We start from the raw sequence: 21,170 nt of genomic DNA, 5'->3' as shown, positions 1-21,170 counted from the left end.
GGAAATTATTAGAACACAAATGACATGGATGAATATTATAAAGACGAGATCAATAAAACAAGAAATACAGGGCTTAAAAACCCAATATCAAAAAAAAAAAGAAATTGGATAAGCTATGAGCTACCAGGCCAGAATAATTTGCAAATGAATTCAATCAAACATTTGAGGAATAATTAGTTCTAATATAATGAAAGCTGCCTGAAACAATAGGAAAAGAAGAGGTCCTATCAAATTCCTTCTCTGATACAAATATGGTCTTGATACCTGTACTTGGGAGAGTTAAAACAGAAAGAAAACTATAGACTAACATCTCTAATGAATATTGATGCCAAGTTTTATACTTTATTTGAATGTTATATTTTAATGCATAAACACTTTTAAGTTTTTTCATTTCCAAATTCTTTCTATGACCCTACCTTTCCCTACCCATTGAGAAGGCAAGAAAAACAAAACTCTTACACATATGTATAGACTTGCAAAACACATTTCTATATCATCTATGCAATTTAAAAAATATGTTTCATTCTGCACTCTGAGTCCATTAATTCTCTTTCTGGTGTGGGATAGAATGTCTCATCATGAGTCCTTTGTAATTCTGGTTGGCCATTGTGTAGATCAGAGAGAATAAGTCTTTGAAATTTGATTATTTTTATATTAATTACTATTTTATTAATTACTATTTTTATTGTTCTCCTGGTTCTCCTTCCTTTACTTTGAATTAGCTCATAGAGATGTTCCCAGGATTTTCTGAAACCATCCCCTTCATTTTCTACAGCACAATAATGTTCCAACACATTCAGATATCATAACTTGTTTAGTCATTCCCCGACTGGTAGGCATTCCCTCCCCCAGTTTCTAATTTTTGACCACCAGAAAAAGAGTTGCTGTAAATATTTTTATACATATGGGGCATTCTCCTCTTTTGAAAATCTCTTTGGGATATAGATTAACCAGCAGTATTGCTGATTCAAAAGGATAGGCATAGTTTAATAGCTTTTTGGGGCATAGTTCCAAAATTTTTTCCCAATGATTAGACCAGTTCACAGTTCCACCAACAGCACATTAGTATACTGATTTTCCCACAACTCTACCAGCTTTTGTCACTTTCTTTTCTGTCATTTTAGCTAATCTGGCAGGTTTGAGGCAGTACCTCAGAGTTGTTTTAATTTGCATAATTATCAGTGATTTAAAGCATTTTTTAATATGGCTATTGATAGCTTTGATTTCTTCCCCTGAAAACTGCCTATTCATAACCTTTGACCATTTATCAATAGGGGATTGGCTCTTCTTGTTATTAGATTTAGTTCCCTATCTATTTAAGAAGTGAGAACTTTATCAGAGAAATGTGCTACCAGGATTTCTCTCCCTGCCCCCCCTCCAGTTTCTTGCTTTTCTTCTAATTTTAGCTTCGTTTGTTTTGTTTGTGAAAAAACATTTTAATTTTATGTAATCAAAATTATGTATTTTACGTCATATGAAGCTATCTCTTGCTTGGTCATAAATTCTTCTTTCCATAGATACAAAAAGCAATTTCTTCTATGCTCCAAAAATTTGTTTAAGTTATAATCTTTTATGGCTCATGTTGATTTACAATATGAAATGTTAATCTATGCCATTTTCAGCCAGACCACTTTTTAGTTTTCCCCCCAGTTTTTGTTGTGAATTCATACCCCAATAGCTGATATCTTTTGCTTTGATAAACATTAGGTTACTAAGCTCATTTGTCTATTGTGTGTTTAATTGGTTCCACTGATCAAACTTTAATATCTTATTCACTTACAAATTGTTTTGACAATTTTAGCTTTATAGTAAAGCTTGAGATCTCATAACTGTTTTCTTCTCATTTTTTCAAATTTCCTTGATATTCTTGACATTTTTTTCCTCCAGATAAATATTTTAATTAAATTTCCTAGCTCTATAAAGTAATTCTTTGATTACAAGGCAATTAATAATTGAATTAATTTAGGTAGTATTATCATTTTAAATTATATTGAGTGAATATTTGTTAAGATATTTAAATCTGTCTTTGAGAAATATTTTGTAACCACCCAGTTATTTTATTTATTGATTTATTTTACCTGTTTTTTTTCTAATTTTCTTCCTCCCTTACTACCCTCTCTTCCTGCTTAAGAAGGCAAGCAATTTGTTAGTTTATATATGTGTAGTCATTAACAAATATTTCCATATAAGCCATGTTGCAAAAGAAAACACAAACAAAAAACCCTAGAAAAATAAAATTTTAAAAAGTATGCTTCCACATTTGCATTCAGACTCCACTAGTTCTGTCTCTGGAGGTATATATCATTTTGCATCATAAATCCTTTGGCATCATCTTGGATCATTATATTGCTGAGAATAGCTAAATCATTCATAGTTGATCATCATACAATATTACTATTACCATGTACAATGTTTTCCTGGTTCTGCTCACTTCACATTACATTAATTCATATAAGTCTTCCCAGGTTTCTCTGAAAACCCCTTCTCAACATTTCTTATAGCACAATAGTATTCCAGCACAATCATATATCACAACTTGTCCCACCATTCCCCAAATGATGGGCATCCACTCAAATCCTAATTCTTTGCCACTACAAAAAGAGCTGCTATAAATATCTTTGTACATATAGGGCCTTTTTCTTTTATCTCTTTGGGATACAGAAGCCTTTGAACTTTGACCTGGGTCAACAAGTATGTATAGACTGATAGCCCTTTGGGCACAGTCCCAAATTGCTCTTCAGAATGGTTGGATCTGTTTACAACTCCACCAACAGTGCATTAAGTGTCCCAATTTTCCCACATCCCCTCCAACATTTATCATTTTTCTTTTCCATCATATTAATTAATCTGGCAGGTGTAAGGTGGTACCTCAGAGTCGTTTTAATTTACATTTCTCTAATCAATAGTGATTTGGAGCATTTTTATATTACTATAGATAATTTTGATTTCTTAATCTGAAAACTGCCTGTTCATATCTTCTGACCATTTGTCAATTGGAAAATAACTTATACTCATAAATTTGATTCCATTGTCTATATATTTGAGAAATGAGGCTTTTATCAGAGAAACTTGGTATAATTATTTCTCACAGATATGATTACTGTGCATTTCCAACCTACTTTACCCCTGTTTATTCTCCTCTCTCATTTCACCTGTCCCTTCTCAAAAGTGTTTTGCTTCTGACCACCACTTCCCCCAATCAGTCATACCTTTTATCAGTCCTTCCTTCTCTTATCTCCTTCCCCTCATACTCCTCTGTAGGTTAAAATAAATTTCTATACCCAACTGAATGTGTATATTATTCCCTCTTTGAGCCAGTTCCTATAAGAGTAGGGTTCAAAAATTGCCTACCAGCCACCCCCACCTATCTTTTCCTCCACTATAATAGTTCTTTCATTTATTCTGAAAACTATCTGTTTATATCCTTTGACCATTTATCAATTGGAGAATGACTTATATTCTTATACATTTGACTCAGTTCTCTATATATTTGAGAAATGAGGCCTTTATGAGAAACTTGTTATAATCATACCCCACCCCAGTGGGGTATGGCAGCATTGGTTTTCTTCATGTAAAAACTTTTAATTTAATGTAATAAATGTTATCCAATTTATATCTTGTAATGCTCTATGTCTCTTGTTTGGTCACAAATTCTTCCCTTATCTAGATATGACAGGTAAAATTTTCCATGCTCCCTTAATTTGCTTTATAATACCACCTTTTATGTCTAAATTATGTACACACTTTAACCTTATCTAGGTATATGGGATGAGATGTTAGTCTCTACTTAGTTTCTGCCAAATTTCTTTCTAGTTTTTCCAGCAATTTTTGTCAAATAGTGATTTGTTGTTTCAAAAGCTTGGATTTTACAGTTTATCAAATACTAGAATCCTAAGGTCATTTACTACTGTGTACTTTTAAAAATAGTTAATATAGTATTAAAATCAATTGTTCTTTAAATGTTTGGGTAGATATCACTTGTGAATCTATCTGGCCTTGGGGATTTTTTCTTAAGGAATTTATTAATGGCTTGTTCAGTTTTTTTTTGTAAAGATGGGGTTATTTAAGCATTCTATTTCCTCTCCTGTTAATCTGGGCAACTTATATTTTTTTTAAATATTTATTTCACTTAGATTGTCAGATTCATTGGCATACAATTGGGCAAAGCAGTTCCTAATAATTGCTTTATTTTCCTCTTCATTGGTGGTGAATTCACCCTTTCTATTTTTGATACTGGTAGTTTGGTTTTCCTTTTTTTTAAAAAAAAAACAAATTAACCAATGGTTTATTTATTTTATTTTTTTTCATAAAACCACTTCCAAGTATTATTTATTATATTGCTTTCAATTTTATTAAGCTTTCCTTTAATCTTCAGGATTTCCATTTTGGTGTTTAATTGGAGATTTTTAATTTGTTCTTTTTAAAGTTTTTTTTTAGTTGCATGCCCAATTCATTGATCCGCTCTTTCCCCATTTTATTGATGTAAGGGTTTAAAGATACATATTTCCCCTGAGTACTTCTGTGGCTGCATCTCAATATTTTGGTATATTGTCTCATTGTTATCATCCTCTTTAATGAAATTATTATTTTATGATTTGTTGTTTGACTCATTCTTTATGATTAGATCATTTTGTTTCCAATTAAATTTTCATCTATCTTTCCATGGACATTTATTGAAAATAATTGTTATTGCATTATGGTCTGAAAAAGGTTCTGCCTTTCTGAATTTGCTTGTGAGGTTTTTACGCCCTACTATATGCTCAATTTTTGTGTAACTGCCATGTACCACTGAGAAAAATGTATATTCCTTTCTATCTCTATTCAATTTTCCCTAGAAGTCTATCATATTTAACTTTTCTACAAGTCTAGTTACTTCTTCTTGTTTATTTTGTGGTTAGATTTGTCTAGTTCTTAGAGGGGAAAATTGGGGTTCCCCTCCTAGTATAATTTTACTGTCTATTTCTTCTTATAACTTGTTTAACTTCTCCTTTAAGAATTTGGATGCTATACCATGTATGTTTTGCACATATATGTTTTGTATTGATATGTTACTTCATTCTCTATGGTACCTTTTAGCAAGATGTTGTTTCTTCCTTAACTCTTTTAGGTCTAATTTTTGCTTTTGCTTTCTCTGAGATTATTATTGCTACCCCTGTTTTGTTTTTAATTCAGCCGATGTATAATAGATTCTGTTCCAGCTGCTTTCCCTTACTCTGTGTCTCTCTGCTTCAAGTGAGTTTCTTGTAAATAAATTGTAGGATTCTAGTTTTTAATCCATTCTGCTATCCACTTCCATTTTGTCAGTAAGTTCGTCCCATTCACATTCACAGTGGTGATGACTAACTGTATTTGTGTATTTCCCTTCATCTTATTCTCTCTCTCTCTCTCTCTCTCTCTCTCTCTCTCTCTCTCTCTCTCTCTCTCTCTTTCTCTCTCTCTCTCTCCTTTCCTTTTGACATTTCTTTCAGGAGGTTATCAGTTTCAGGTGATCAATTTCTATTTTGCCCTCTAGTTCTAGGTTATCAGGGAAGTTTTCCTTGATAAGTTTTTGAAAGATGATATCTAGGGTCTTTTTTTGATCATGGCTTTCAGGTAGTTCAATAATTCTTAAATGGTCTATCCTAGATCTATTTTCCAGGTCAGCTGTTTTTCCGATGAGATATTTCACATTTTCTTCTATTTTTTTTTGTTCTTTTTATTATTTCTTGATGTTTCATGGAGTCTTTAGCTTCCACTTACCCAATTCTAATTTTTAAGGAATTATTTTCTTCAGTGAGCTTTAGTACTTCCTTTTCCATTTGACCTATTCTGCTTTTCATTTATTCATTCATTCATTCATTCATTTATTTAGTTGTTCAGTCATGCCTGACTCTTAGTGACTCCATGGATTTGTCTATGAGCTTTTCTTGGCAAAGATACTGGAATGGTTTGCCATTTCCTTCTTCAGTGTTTCCTCATTTTATGGATGAGAAACCGAGGCAAATAGGGGTTTAGTGTCTATATCATTAAGGCAAAATTCATGACCTTGAAGAGGACCATGAGCATGCCTGAATGGTTTGGAAGTACAGGATATAATGAATTCTCTAGGTAGAAGGCAGAGGAAGCATAACATTTATTTAGACTGCAAAGGATCAGACCCAAAGACCAATGCCCCCAACTCAATATCATGGCAACAACATTCCAAAACCAATAATCCCACCTCACTAGAGTAACAAGCAGTTTACAACAGAATATTATAGAAGCAAGCCAGAACATATTTGTGCTTCCCCTCAATGCTAGGACCCTCCTATAAGAAGATCACTCACAAATCCTAAGTCACTGCTTGGCACTCTCTCCTGTGGCTCTGCTGACTCTAAGTTCTGAAACTCCCTCTTGTGTTCAGCACTCTCCTCTCTGCACCCTCTGGAAGCTGGCCCTCAGCTCCTGAATCCATTTCTCGGTTTCTTCAGCTTCTCCTTCTTGCTCCTAGTCCTCCGTTTCTCAGTTTCTGTAGCTTCTGCCATTTCCAAGCTCTATTCGCTTTTTATACAGTCCTTAGCCATCATCTGATTGACTAGAACTCAGGCATATATCATTGACTCTGGTCTTAGCAACTCCCCTTAGGGCTCTGAGGGCTTCCCATCTCTCTCAAACTAGACAACTAGTTTGCTAACCAGCCTGAGGCCTCACACCTAATTAGTGAAAGGGTGTGGGCCTGTCTCTAATCAGACCTCCCTTTGTTGGCCCCACCTGAAGCCTATTCAATGGGTGGGAAAGATCTTTTCACTTCCTGATTGGCTTTACAGTGTCTTGCCCACAGTCACACAGCTAGTCAGTGTCTGAGGCCAAATTTGAATTCAGGTCTTCCTGATTCCAAGCCCAGTGCTCTATCCATTGCACCATCTAGCCTCTTTTCAAGGAATTCTTTTCTTCAGTGAATTTTTGTGCCTCTTTTACTTTTGGCCAATTCTGGTTTTTTAAGATCTTATTTTCTTTGGTATTTTTGTTCCCCTTTTACTATACTATTAGTTCTCTTTTCAGGATTTTCTTGCATCACTCTTCTTTTGCTATTTTTTTCTTTAAATCTTCTAGGAATTCTTGTTGGACTTGGGCTTAATATGCATTTTTCTTTTCAGCTTTGCTTGTAGTTGTTTCCATGTTGTTGTCTTTTTCTGAGTGTGTGTTTTGGTCTTCCCTGCCACTGTAGTAGCTTTTTATGGTCAAGTTTTTTGTTGTTGTTGTTTGCTCATTTTCTCCAACTTATTTCTTGACTTTGGACTCTATGTAAGAGTTGGGCTCTGTTCCCCTGGGGGATGAAGGAGTGACCTTGTTTCAAGCTTCAGGTTTTTTCATGCTGTTGCTTTCAGAGCTAGTTCTGGGGGTCTGTAAGTTTTAGGTGCTTCCAATGTGGTGTGATCTGGGGAGAGGTGTGGTCTCTGCACACCTGATCTGCTCTTTGGTCTTTACCCAGGAAGGGCCCTTGCTCCCCTGCAACCTCTCCTCTTAATTCTGAAATTGTACACAAGCCATCTATTCCCCTGAAGCTGCAAGTACAAGTACTCCCCTGTGTCTTGGAACTGTGACCACATGCATTTCTCCCTTGTTATTGACCACAAATGCTCCTCTGTGTACTGGAAATGTGACTCAGAACTGCGTATGGGCAATAGAGTTGACACACAGAACCAGGTCCTGCACTCAGTGACAGCAAAGGGTCCCCTGTAATCTCTTTCTAATTTCCTTGTCATCTCTGGGCTGTGAACTCTGGGCACTTCCACTACCATTATTGTAGGCACTGCCAAGGCCTGTAGCTGGTGTTCTCCAGGCCTGGAATCCAATCTAGTAATTGTAGACCTCTCCTGTTGATCTCTTAAATTGCATTAGCCTAGAAAAATGTCTCACTCTGAACTTTTGTTGGCACTGCCACTCCAGAATTTGATTTCAGGCATTATTTTAAAGTTGTTTGGAGGGAAATTTTGAGACAATTCATCTTGATTGCTGCCTCTACTCCATCATCTTGGCTACTGATGGAAAATTTTAAATGAAATAGGCTACAATAGGCTACAACTAGTTTATATTTAAATCAGAATTCAGGGCTGTTCTAGCAAGAAATACCAGGAAAACTCTAAATATAACTCATCTAAATATAACTCATGTCAGTAACAATAATAACAAATATGAATATCAATAACCATATTGATAAAAAAGAAATACAAATCACATGATTATATAAACAGATAAGTAAAAGGTTTTTGAAAGATACAACACTCATTTCTGTTTTCTAAAAACACTAAAGGACTAAACAAGTATAAACTGCTTACATTCAGATATGGGGAGATGATATGTGTGTCCTCTGTGTACGCTATCATTATCAAGGTTCATAGGAGGAGTCCAATTAAACAAGGCCTAGCAGTGGTTCTGTTATATCTTGGTCTTAAAAATGGAAATAAGGAGAAGAAGAAATATCCTGTAGAGTATATGCAAAAGGAAGGTTAAGGAAAGTAGGAGTAAGGAAAGGAGAGTAAGGCTAAAGAAGAGTAAGAAGGAGTGGTCTGATAGGTAAGAGGAGAACCAAGAGTGGTGTTCCAAAAACCTAGAGAGAAGAGAGTATCAAGGGAAAGATGGTAATTAACAATATCAAAAACTGCTGCAGAGAGGTCAAGAAGATGAGGATTGACTATTAGATTTAATAATTAAGAGATCACTGATAACTTTAGAGAGAGCAGTTTTGGTGTAAGGATGAAATCAGAAGCCAGATTGTAAGAGGTTAAGAAGAGAGTATGAGGAGAGAAAACAGAGGCATCTATCGTAGATCGCCTTCTCAAGGACTTTAGCCACAAATGGCAGAATATAGGCTAGCAGCAGGGATGAAATGATCAAGTGAGAGTTTTTGGAGGATGGGGGAGACATGGGCATATTTGTGGGTTGTAGGGAAGGAGCCAATAGACAGGGAAAGATTGAAGGTCTGTGAGATGATGGGAATGGCAGAGGGGAAAATTTGTTGGAGGAAATTGTATGAAATAAAGTCTCAAGCAGGGAAAAGGGATAAACCTTGGTAAGAAATAAGGCCCCTTCATCATGTGAGATGGGGGTGAAGAAGGAAAGAGTTGCAGAAGACACCTAAGTGACAGTAGATGAGGAAGAGGGGAGAAGTTCCAGGAAGCTCACAGCAGATAGCCTCATTTTTTTCTGTAAAATATTAGGTGAGGTTCTCAGCTGAGAAGGCGGGGGAGGAAGAACATTTGAGAAAGGATGCAGAGGTTTGGAAGAGCTGGTGTGAAGGGTAGGAGCATGAATTGATGAGAGGTGAAGGTTTGCCTAGCAGCAATGAGGAATCAGTTGATGCTGTGTAACATAAATTTGTAGTGGACTCAGAACAATTGCATGACTTTTTCCACCTTTGTTCAGCAGCATGTGTGTAGGAGCAAAGGCACTGGATAGTGGGAATGATCCAAGGCTTGGCAGGGAGCAATGAGTGATATGATAAGTGGGCCAGAGACACAGGAGAAGAAGATGGTGCAGATATGAATTGGTTCACCAATGGGTCAAGATGGGGAAAATAGGAGATAGTGGCTAGGGAGAAGAGTGATGGCCCAGGACATACTTGATGGGTGGAGGGATTGGAGATCATAGTGTAGATGAAGAGTAGGGTTTGGTAAGAGAGGAGAGAGGGAGATATGGAAAGTCAATAGATTATGATCAGATAAGAGGATTTCAGACTTCTTGAAAATGGAGGGAGATGGCAAGATCAAGGGTGTGACCATTTTTGTGTGTGACTGAGGTGGGGCAGAGGAGCAGGTCATGGGAAATGAGCAGGTGTTTGGTTTTTGAGGGAGAGTCAATATGTATGCTAAAGTTCCCTAGTATGAGAGCGAGATTTGGACAGGAGAGAAAAATTGTGAGCCAGGCACTGAACTCACTGAGAGAGTGAGCTGGAGGGGTACAGAAACCAGGATTTATTGGTTGGTAAATATGGACTGCATTAACCTCAAGAGAAGAGGTTACTGAGTGGTAGAGGTAGGGATAAAACTCAGAAGTGGCAGTAAAGAGCAAAGACTATTCTGGTTCACCTGCCTAAACCAATGAGCTGAGGAAAATGAGTGAAGGTGCACCTGCGACTGGAAAGGTGTGATTGGGAGATTGTGTGCACAGGGAGGAACCAGGTCTTGGAAATTGCTACAAAATGGAAGGAATGGGAAAGGAAAAGATTTAGGATGAAGGGAAGTTCGTTGCCTATGAAACAGGCTTTCTAGTACAGTGGTAGGAGTAGGTTGTATTTCATTGGGAATATGTAGTGAGAGGGTTGAGCGGGTAGGAATAAGTATTTGGGTCATGGGGCATGAAGAATAGGATTTGAATGATGACCTACAGGAGTTCAGAATCACTGGAATGTTTAGGGCATGACTAAGTGTTAGAATATTTATCACTGAATCCAAGGTGACCCTACACTTCCCAGAAAATGCTGGAGATCAGTTAGAAGACAAGTATGGCAAAAGATAGAAGGCATACCATCAGATGGAATGCCCTGTTTCACTTTTCCTTTTTCCTCAGAAGGCAGGAGACAGTGTAGCAGGAGATAGAAGTCCTCCTTCCCACCAATTTTTCCTCTTCTTCTCCTATGTGGGGCCACATGCAGCAAGAGATAGAAGTCAAACCTGCCCAGCAGGAGATGGAAGTCCCACTCCCCACTAACTTTCTTCTTCCTCTTCCATCAGGGGCCATATACAGCAGGAGATGGAGGGAGAGTGGTCACTCCTCTTCTCACTTGAGGTTGGAGATTAGGTGGGAGCCAAAGGAGTTAGAAATCTCATGTGCAGAGGGAGATTGAAGTCTCATTGGTACAGACAAAAATGATTCATCCAAGGTTCCACAAGAAATCAATAATAGAGCTGAGACTCTAGAACCTCCATATCCCTTTCAAACACCCTGAAAATCAGTATCATTCCTACACAACTCATTTCTGTGGCTTTTTAAGGGAAATGGTCCCATGGATGGAAAAAATAATGAACAAAAAAGAAAAGGCAAAACTATTCAGGCTTATTTCAATTTTGTCTTCTCTTATAATGAGAACAAAATGGCTAATAGAGAGTTGAAAGTTCCTTGTTAGAGAGTTAATAGTAAAGAGATAATAAGAGAGCACCTAATAGTTCTTGCTAAGCTCTGATGACCAGGTCCACACAAACCAGTTTTGAAGTAACAAAGAAGACACACATATTAAATTTCTATTTTCAAATGTCACTATGATACATGGCACATACTGTTTTAAAAATGATTTCCCATTTTCCTTTTACTTAATAGCTAGGTGAACTCTAAGTAATCAAATAATAGTCATTTTGAGACTGACACACCCATTTGTAAAAAATGGACCTTGGAATTTAGGGGGAAAGAACTGGTGAATTACCCAAGTTAGTGAGAGGCAGCTCTGGTAACAGAAAAAGCAGTAGATCTGAAGTCACAAAGCATGAATTTTGTCACTTGCTAGCTCTATAACCTTGGTTAAGTCAACCTCTCTATAGCTAAGTTTCCACACCTACAAAATGAAGATAATTCTACTTTTACTACTTAAACCTCACAGGGCCATCATGAGGATCAAATGAAATAATATAGATGTATATGAATATATATATATATATATCCATATATGTATATGCATCTATATATACACACACATATATATATAATTTTAAAATATAGACTGCTACCTAAATATCTTCTAGTAATAGCAAGAAAATCAGAAAGTTCTCAACTACCAAAAACATTTTCCAAATCTTATTCTAAAAATGCAAACACTTTGGAGTGGATGTCAAAGCCAAATCACTTCATTATTGATACTTACAAAAATAGTATCATTCCTGTGTTTGCTAGAGCAAATGAAAGTCCTAAAATTCCACTGCCCATAATGGAGTTGGATAAGTTAAAAATAGACATTTTCAGTGAGGCTGTTCCTTCGGTCTGCATAAAGAAAGAAAAGTAAGAAAAACAAATAAATAAAATGTAAATTACATTTACAGTACAATACGGAGACAAAAGATCATTTTGGGGAGAGTTTATTTTGCACTATAGTTAAGTAGCTTCAAGTTTAGAAATAGAAAAAAGTAACATTTGTGATATAAAATATTCACTTTTGTGGCTGTGCACTTTTTGTTCAGTGGGCAGTGGTATAAATAATATATATAATATATATTAAATAAATAAATAAATATAGCACAGTATAAAATAGTGGATGTGAAGGCAAGAAGGCCTAGTTTGAATCCTGTCTCAGATTCTGGCAAGCTAATTTCTCTTAGTTGCTTCTTCATATATAAAATGTGGATTATAATCGTACCTACTCCTTAATAGGATCCAATGAGATAATAAAGTACTTTACAAACCTCAAACTGCTATATAAATATTAGTTATTATTATTACTCAAAGTGTTGTTGAGAGTCAAATGAGACAATGTATACAAATTGTTTTATATCCCTAAAAATACGAGCTATTATATATGAAAGACCTTGGGATAGAAACTAGGATGGGAGGGAGCTTGAGGAAATGTTGAAGCAAAATAGAGGAAATTAAGTCCATTATTTTATATTTATTATTTTTAGATGGTAAAATATCACTAGTATGGTAAATTGCTAATTAATTTGTTAAATTACCAAATGGGGCAGATGCCCAGTTCTTTGGGCACTTGCCAGGAAAGAACACAATGGCAGTGAAAAATGAGTCCTCAATCACATTTTAATAAAGCACAGAGGGTACAGCGGCAAATAGCACAGAAAGCACAGAGACAAGTAGTGGAAAGTGGGGAGGGGTACAGAGGCCAATAGCATGGAGATGGGGATGGGGCATTGAAGTGCAGTGTGAGGAAGAGAATGGGGAGGAAGGGAGGCACAGAGAGTAACCAATGGATTAGAATTGGAAGCACTCAGTAGCGTGGACCTAGATGAAGATGGAAGAAGAGTGCGGAGGGGAGGGAAAGAGTTTGGGGTTTCATTTTTAGAGTTTTTATTGGCAGGGGACTAACTCTTATCCATACCACCTTGAAGCTAGCTCATTAATATATCTAAACCATCTCAAAGTTGTCAGGAAAACATTAAAGATAACATATCCACATCATCTCAGAATTATCAGCATCATTTAGCATTCTGCTGTTTTTACTGTGGATGTTTAGAATAAAGCTTACCTGAGGTGTATATATCATAGGACAAAAAGGCCCTGACAACAAAGACTAAATGGTGTCCCCTGATTTAGCCCATAGTCTCAGGATGTAATTTTATGGTTTCTATACTATGGTTTGCAAATTATGCTCCTTTGATCTTTGTGACTTCTAGGTTTCCTAGAACAACACTATAGTGTTGAAGTTTGACCATTGGGGGCACATATCTGGAGACATCTTGTGGGGGCAGTACCTGAACAATTTGTGACACCTACTGGTGTTGTCAGGAATGCTACACAGAGTCCTGTGCTATGGGGCTGAAGTAGTCCATGGGCAGTGAATGACTGAAAGGTGTTTTTCCCTCATCTAGTTGCAAAACTTTAGTGAGATGAAGTGTGCAGGAGTTAGCTGTGTTGGTGAATCATCCTCCCCCAAATTCTGGTGGGTTGTAACATGCCCAACATTGAGTAAGATTCTGTGTGGAGGCATCAGCTTTGGCCATTGCCATGCGGAGATTGCTCTTTGCTAGGGAGCCTCTATACTGGACCAGCCAGATAGGGGGTAGTCCAGCCTATTCAGGAAATTGTTGCAAGACAGGCCAGCAAATTTCAAGAAACTTACACAGTTTGGAGTTTCACAAAATCCTCCTAGATAAGGGAGTAGAAAGAATTGTGTGAACCAAATTGACTCCACATTATAAGATTCCAAGATGTGAGTTTCATTTTCCTGTCAATTCTACCTGTTTTCAATTGTTGGAATTGAGTGACATCCTGTTTCACACCCAGAAAAGTTCACCTGCTCACTCTCCTGGCTCCCAACTCTTGAAATTCACTCATTCCCATAACAGCTCTGAAAGTCACTAATCTTTCCTCCAATTAGAAATCAGATCACCTAATTTTGTATCCCGGTTTATATCTTTTAGTGCATAAAATGGCAGGCTAGGCAGTGCAGTGGGTAGAGCACTGGACTTGGAGTCAGGAAGATCTGAGTTCAATGCCAGGTTCAGACACTTACTAGCTGTGTGACCCTGGGAGAGTCACTTAACCTCTATTTGTCACAGTTCCTCATTGGTAAAATGGGGACACACTGGAGAAGGAAATGGCAAACCACTCCAGTATCGCTGCCAAGAAAAGTGTCATGAAGAATTGGACACAACTGAACAACAACACATATGTCTCCCCTTGTATTTGGAGTCCAGGGCTAAACTGAGGAGGCATGGTCCCAATTTGTTATGCAATTAGCATGCATTGATTAATAAATCAATATTCCCAGAAGCTCAAATACTTGTTTCCTCAGTTATTTCAGATTTCACCAGTCACAGCTTTTGGTGAAGCCAGCCAGGACACAGACACCCAGGACAGGCTTTCAGAAACTTCACGGAAGACTACTCCCAGAGATCAGACTCCCTTCCTCAATCTCAAATTCTTCCAAGCTAAGGTAAGCCCCCACATTATTGGGGCAGGTGTTTCCTGGGACAGTTTACCCCCCTCTTGCTGGGGAAGAGATACTCCCTTTAAGGAAATGATGGGTTCCAGTAACAGTAAAATACCAAAAGATTCCCCCTTGGAAAAAATTTCTCTTGCCATGAGACCACAGGAAGTGTCAGCTGTTAAATTGACAGGGTCTTAGGGAAATTCTTATTGCCTTGGAACTTCTCAAACAGGAATGGAGAAGGTAGCTAAGAGATAGAGCTCTCAGGTTATGCTAAAATATGTAAAAATCCAAATGGATCCCAAAATTGGCCTGAGGAAGGGACTTTTAATTATGACAAATTGAAGACTTTGAGATTAGACTTTCAGTAGGAGATAAGGAGGCAAGAAAGTATGTTTGTGTTATTTTGTTTGTGTTTTTGTTTCTTTGTAAAATGCTCAGAAAATCTTTGTCTTGTGTTATTTTCATTGTCTGTAGATTATGCTACCTTGAAAGATTTCTAAGGAGAAAATGCAGCCAGCCTTAAAGACTGCTGGAAAAAGTTGCAGCCAGAGAGCTAAGTACGCTGGGGAAGATTAATGACATTTCATAATTTTCTATTTGAAAGTGATGCCAAACTCTGTCCCAGTAAGAGGGAGTAACTCCCACTTTAGGCTTTCAGCAGGAGATTGGATTAAAGAGGAAGAAAAACCTGCAAGACACTCTCTGTCATTTCAGCCCTGGCTATGTTGGGATTAGAGAGATAAAGTCAGATAATCAAAGAAAGGAAAACTTTTTCCTGCTTTGTAGGAATGTGTGGCATCATAAATGAATTAGAGATTCCAAATTATGCTAACTGCTAAAAACACCTTAGCAGATTTTGGAGGTTTGGAGATTAAGGAGATTAGAGATTAATCATTTTTAAATTATAGGGGAGAACTCTTGGGACCTTGGGTAATTCCAGGAACTAACCCTCTCTCTTTGTCCTATCTGATAAAGCATTTAGCAGAAGCTTAACATAAGCTGAAATATGTTTGTGAATTTTGGGATAGCACTCTGTAGAATTTGCTTTAAGGAAAAATAAGAATTAAATTCTGTGAAAGTTTCAGGGCTAAAAAGTACATAGATCACTTTTTCTCTGAAGACTGAGTTATTGTTTTAGTATAATGAAGGAAAGCAGCTAGTTTGAAAGAAATCCCAGAGTGAAAAAAAAAATAGTGTGTGGTTTGCATTTTGAAATTTATCTGAATTTAACAGTTGCCTCTTATTAACTCTTTCTTGACCATGAAAAGAGAAAAGCTTGTTTGCATCAAGGAGAAACTTTAAAATGAGTAAAATTTAAAGAGTGCAAAGGGATTTAAACTGAAGAGGGTTCCATGAGGAGTGATTGCCAGCCCCACCCCCACTTTCATCATGGACTGCTAGGCCCTGGATAGATACTCACAATTCTGGGAAGGGGGGAGGTGATCAGGAACTAGGAATATCTTTTAGGAAGGTTGAAATAGAACTTCCAAAACTTTATATAACAATTAATTGTTTAAATAAACTAGAAGCAATATAACCAAAGAAAATTAGAAAGTAATCATACACTTGCAAGCTCTTAGGAACCCAAAAAGGTAACAGTATTGCTATTAATTGGGGTTATGTAAAATTTTGTGATAAATTTCAAAGGATAAATTCAGTGGAATAAAGATTATTTAGATAGTTTGGGATATGATTGGAAATTCAGTGGAAAGATCATTTCAGGGGTGTATTCCACAGTGTAAATTCCAAAGCAAGGGGATGGGAATTTGAGGCTGCCACATGGAATTTCTCCTTATCTTTCACTTGAGGTTAAAACTGAAAAACCTTAGGGAAAGAGAGGGTAGGGCTAGGTTATGAATATGAAAGGAATTCATTTGGCTCTTTGGGTGACATTTGAAAGAAAATACATAAAGAGTTTATGGAAAGGTAGAAGTGCTATCAGGAACCTTTGAAATTGAGCTAATTGTTAACTTTGGGTAGTAAATTTTAAGCACAAGTGCCTACTAGCCTTGGGAAATTGAGATTTTGATTTTTGATTGTAAATCCAGATTGGATTAAATTTAGATTTGTCCTGCAACTAAATTATGATATGGCAAAATGTATTCTCCTATTAATTGTGGCAGGAAGCTGGTAAGCCAATGGATAGAACATTGGGCCTGGAGTCAGGTAGACCCAGCCTCAGATACTTTCTAGTTATGTGACCCTGAGCAAGTCATTTAACCTCTGCTTATCTGACAAAAAAAAAAAAAAAGATCCATTGGATCCACTAAAGAAGGAAATGGCAAACCACTCCAGTATCTTTGCCAAGAAAACCCCATGAACCATAGCCATAGCTGAATGAACAACAATTAATTATGGCATCAAATAAAAAAAAAATGCTAGAAAACTCCACAGATCAGGCAAACCTGAGTTATACTCCCATCTCAGAAATTTATTAGCTGTGTGAGCTTAAGCAAGTTATCTTATCACTGTTCACCTCGGCTTCCTGATCTGTAGGGAAAATTATATCAAAGGTTGTTGTGACGATGAAAATTATATAGTGGTTGTGAAGTGTTTGATAAGATGGTAAGCTCTATCTAAATGTTGACTATTATTATTATGGATTATTTCTTTAATTGGATCACTTTATATAAGGTGATTAGTGATTAGTGTGTGATTACATGTGATTATGATTGTGTGTGATTAGTATATAATTATATGTGAATGTGATTAGTATAAAATGCCAAATGATATTTTTTACACAAAGTAATACAGAAAACTGAATTGGTGTCATCTGAGTGGTAATAAATTTTTCTCTGTGTTTTAAATACGTGATATCATGCATGTTATTGTACTTCTTAAAATTTTTCTTATATTGTGAAATTTGAGAAACCATTGTCAGAAAAATTGTTAGACAAAATAACTTCTCTTTTTCTGTCTGGATGCTATTAGATTATGAATTGAGCTGTTAAAAGTATATGATAAAACTAGATACTTGAAAATTGTTCAATATTTAATGGAGTATATTTTGTTTTAAAATAGTTAATATTAATTTACTATTTGGGGTTAAAAGTCACACAGATGTGTTTGTTACAATTAGTAATGTTAAAAGAAGAATGGCTTGTGGTTTATTTTGTAAATGCCATCAAAGAAACATGGCATGACTAAAAGGTTAAGATTTTATGTGTACTGTGTTTAAAATTGGTCATTTAATGTAGTTATGTATGTACTGGAGCCTGTTGTTAATTCCTTAGTGAAATCTCATTCTCCTGGTGGGGAAATTAATAATAGGTTAATGTAAAGTATAAGAAATTGGGTCCTGATGTGAATTTCTTAAACATGACAATTGGTCAAGGTTCCAATTTTGAATTTGTAAAAATGATCAGGGTATTAGGATTAGAATGGTAACTTAAAATTATGCTAAGGTAACTTTTGTAGGAAAATGGAAAGAAAGCTGGTTCCCACAAGAAGCCAAGAAGAAGAAGATGCTGAGATGCTGTGCTAGAGATGGCTGGAACAAATACCAAGGACCAGAGGACTTCACTGATGATGCCCCCTGCCAGACAGCTGTGTGGGAAGAGACTTTTGAATCTTAAAGGGACAATTGCATTATTGTTTTCTCCTGTTACCAGGGGTACGACTAGGCTGACTTTGGCCTGCAAATGTTCTACCGCCTTAGCAAACAGAATATTGCCGTCCAGGGTTGTTTTCCCTCTGTCTGAGGGGCCCACTCCAGATACAGAGATTAGCTCAGCTCCCTGGTCAGCAAAGGAAGAATTTTTTAGAAATTCCTTTCCCATTCCCTGAAGAAGAGTCATACCTTTCTTGGTCTACAGGTGTTGCTTTCGCTCACCTTCAACCAAAAAGAGGAAATGTCAATCCCTTCAGATTATTTGAACCCCAATAACATCCAAAGCATTCAAACTGCTTTTGCTCTATTCTAAAAATGCCCCTTTCTGTGTCAGCAACTTCAAAGACCAGATAAGATTGACAAGGGGTATCCTTCCTGTTGGTGACAAAATGTCTGCAGCCTGAATAGTGGGATTTCTCTTATCTTGATATTCTGGAGACATTTGCATCTTGTGATTGTAATCTCTAAGTGATCCTACCTTGTCAATTGTCTTGTTTACCTAAGAACTTCCTTTCTTTGATATGGAGATTATAAACTGGAGTTGGAATTGTTACTTAAACCTTGTCTTTCTTCTTCCAGTCAATCAGAGAAGTTTGCTTCTGATTCCATGATCATGTATCTGCTAGCTTCAAGGGAATAAACTATATGAATTTTTTAAAAAAAGATATTTTACCTGGGGGAAGCAGAGCCAATATGGCCAAGCGAAGGCAGGGACTCACCTAAGCTCTCCTCCAAACCCTTTCAAATCACTTTAAAAATGACTTAAACAAATTCTAGAGCAGCAGAAGTCACAAAAAGACAGAGTGAAAGAAATTTTCAGACCAAGACAACGTGGAAATTCAGCAAGAAAAGTCTAATGCACCTGGGTGAGAGTGGAGCATAGTCCAGCACAGGCCACACCAGAACAGCCCTGGCCCCAACAAACCAGCTAGCCTTGGAAGTGACTGAATCAGCAGTGGCTGTGGCTGCTCCTGGAGCTTTCAGCCCACATCGAATAACTGGTCAGAAGGAGATTATAGGGGGCATTTTGCTCAGCACTAAGGCAGGATTCTGTGGCTTTGCTCATACTTGGATCCGGGTACTGGGTGGCAGTCCTAGGGCAAGGAGGAGCACTAGCATAGCAGAGCTTGGGGCAGCTGTGGAGGGAGTCACTCCTCACACAGCAGAAAAGAGAGCTCGTTGTCACTCACAGACCAGAGCACAGGCCAAGAGAGTAGTAAACACCTCTCCTTAGATACCACCTTGGAAAAACTGAAAACTTACAGGCCCACAGAAGTATTTCTGAAAAAAGCTGCACAAAAACCCCTGAAGCTTGGGACAATGCGCCCTCAAACCTGGAAGCAGAGCCCCACTTTAACAAAGAGTTAAGAATAAACTAATAGGCTGGGGAAAGGAGCAAACAATAGAAAAAAAGTTACTATGGTGATAAGGAAGATCAAAACATACACTTGGAAGAAGACAACAAAGTCAAAGCTCCTACATTCAAAGCCTCCAAGAAAAACATGAATTGGTCTCATGCCATGGAAGAGCTCAAAAGGGATTTTGAAAATCAAGTAAGAGAGGTAGGGGAAAATTTGGGAGGAGAAATGAGAGCGATGCAAGGGACAGGTGAAAAGAGAGAGAGAATAGAATAAATGGGGGTAGGGATGGGATGGAGGGAAATACAGTTAGCAATAGTAACTGTGAAAAAAAGTTTTGAAGATTTCTCTAATAAAGGCCTCATTTCTCAAACATATAGAGAACTGAGTCAAATTTTTAAAAATAAGATCCATTCCCCAACTGATAAATGATCAAAGAATATGACCGGTTTTCAGATGAATAAAAGCTATCTATAGCTATATGAAAAAATACTCTGACTCACTGTTTATTGGAAAAATGCAAATTAAACCAACTCTGAGGAACTACTTCATACTTATTAGATTGGCCAATAAGACAGAAAAGGTAAATGACAAATGTTGGAGGGGATGTGGAAAAAATGAGACTTTAATGTACTGCTGGTGGAGTTGTGAACTGATTCAATCATTCTGTAGAGCAATTTGGAACTATGCCCAAAGGGCTATAAAACCATGCATACCCTTTGACGTAAAAATACCACTATTAGGTCTGTATCTCAAAAGAAATAAAAAACAAAAAGGAAAAAGACCCACATGTACAAAAATATTTATAGCAGTTCTTTTCTTGGGGTAAAGAATTAGAAGTTATGGGGAAGCCCATCAATTGGGAAATGACTGAACAAATTGTGATATACAATAGAATACTATTGTACTATAAGAAATGATGAGCAGGGAAACCTGGAAAGACTTGCATTGGCTGATGCAAAGTGAACTTTATTGTATACAAAGCAACAGCAATATTGTAAGATGATCAGCTATGAATGACTTAGCTATTCTCAGCAATACAACAATTCAAGACAACTCTGAAGAACTTATGATAAAAGGTGATATCCATCCCCAGAGAAATGACTGATGGTGTCTGAATACAGATTGAAGCATACTTTTTAAGCTTTCATCATTTTTCTTGAGGTTTTTTTGTCTTTATTTTCTTTCACAACATGATTATTATGGATATGTTTTGCATGACTACATATGTATAACCTATATCAAATTGCTTGCCTTCTCAATGGGGGGTTGTTGAGAAGGGAGGAAAGGAGAGAATTTGGAACTCAAAGTTTTAAAAATGAACGTTAAAAATTGTTTTTACATGTAACTAGGGAAAATAAAAAAATAAATAAAAGCTAAAAAACATACATACATATGCATATATATATATGTATATACATATATATATATATATTTATCTGTGAGGTCCCTTTAGACTTTGTATTCAAGTAAGATCAAGATAAGATCATAAGATCTTATCACTCCACCTGACCACATGGTGCAAAATCTAAAGTACTGAAGTTTGAGAACCTTACTGAAAAAATAGGATCCCCTCTTCTCATGTTTCCCTGTTACATGTCATTTATCCTTTATTTATAAATCAAAACTAACCACATTCTGCCAAAAGAAAGGA

At 36.8% G+C, this 21,170-nt stretch overlaps 1 protein-coding gene across 4 annotated transcripts in view; it reads right to left on the bottom strand.

Moving 5' to 3' along the window:
- SLC38A1 (solute carrier family 38 member 1) overlaps window positions 1-21,170 on the bottom strand; it is a 77,742-nt gene that overhangs the window by 46,288 nt on the left and 10,284 nt on the right. For all 4 annotated transcript variants that reach the window (XM_036761321.1, XM_036761320.1, XM_036761319.1 and 1 more), the window contains one exon: window positions 11,813-11,928. In XM_036761321.1, coding sequence (XP_036617216.1) covers window positions 11,813-11,928 — 116 coding nt within the window. The remainder of the gene's footprint in view (window positions 1-11,812; window positions 11,929-21,170) is intronic.

The sequence above is a fragment of the Trichosurus vulpecula genome, chromosome 5 (genome assembly GCF_011100635.1).
Source record: "Trichosurus vulpecula isolate mTriVul1 chromosome 5, mTriVul1.pri, whole genome shotgun sequence".
NCBI classification, from domain to species: domain Eukaryota; kingdom Metazoa; phylum Chordata; class Mammalia; order Diprotodontia; family Phalangeridae; genus Trichosurus; species Trichosurus vulpecula.
The sequence above is the reverse complement of the archived record's forward strand: the minus strand, read 5'-3'. Positions and strand labels throughout refer to the sequence as shown.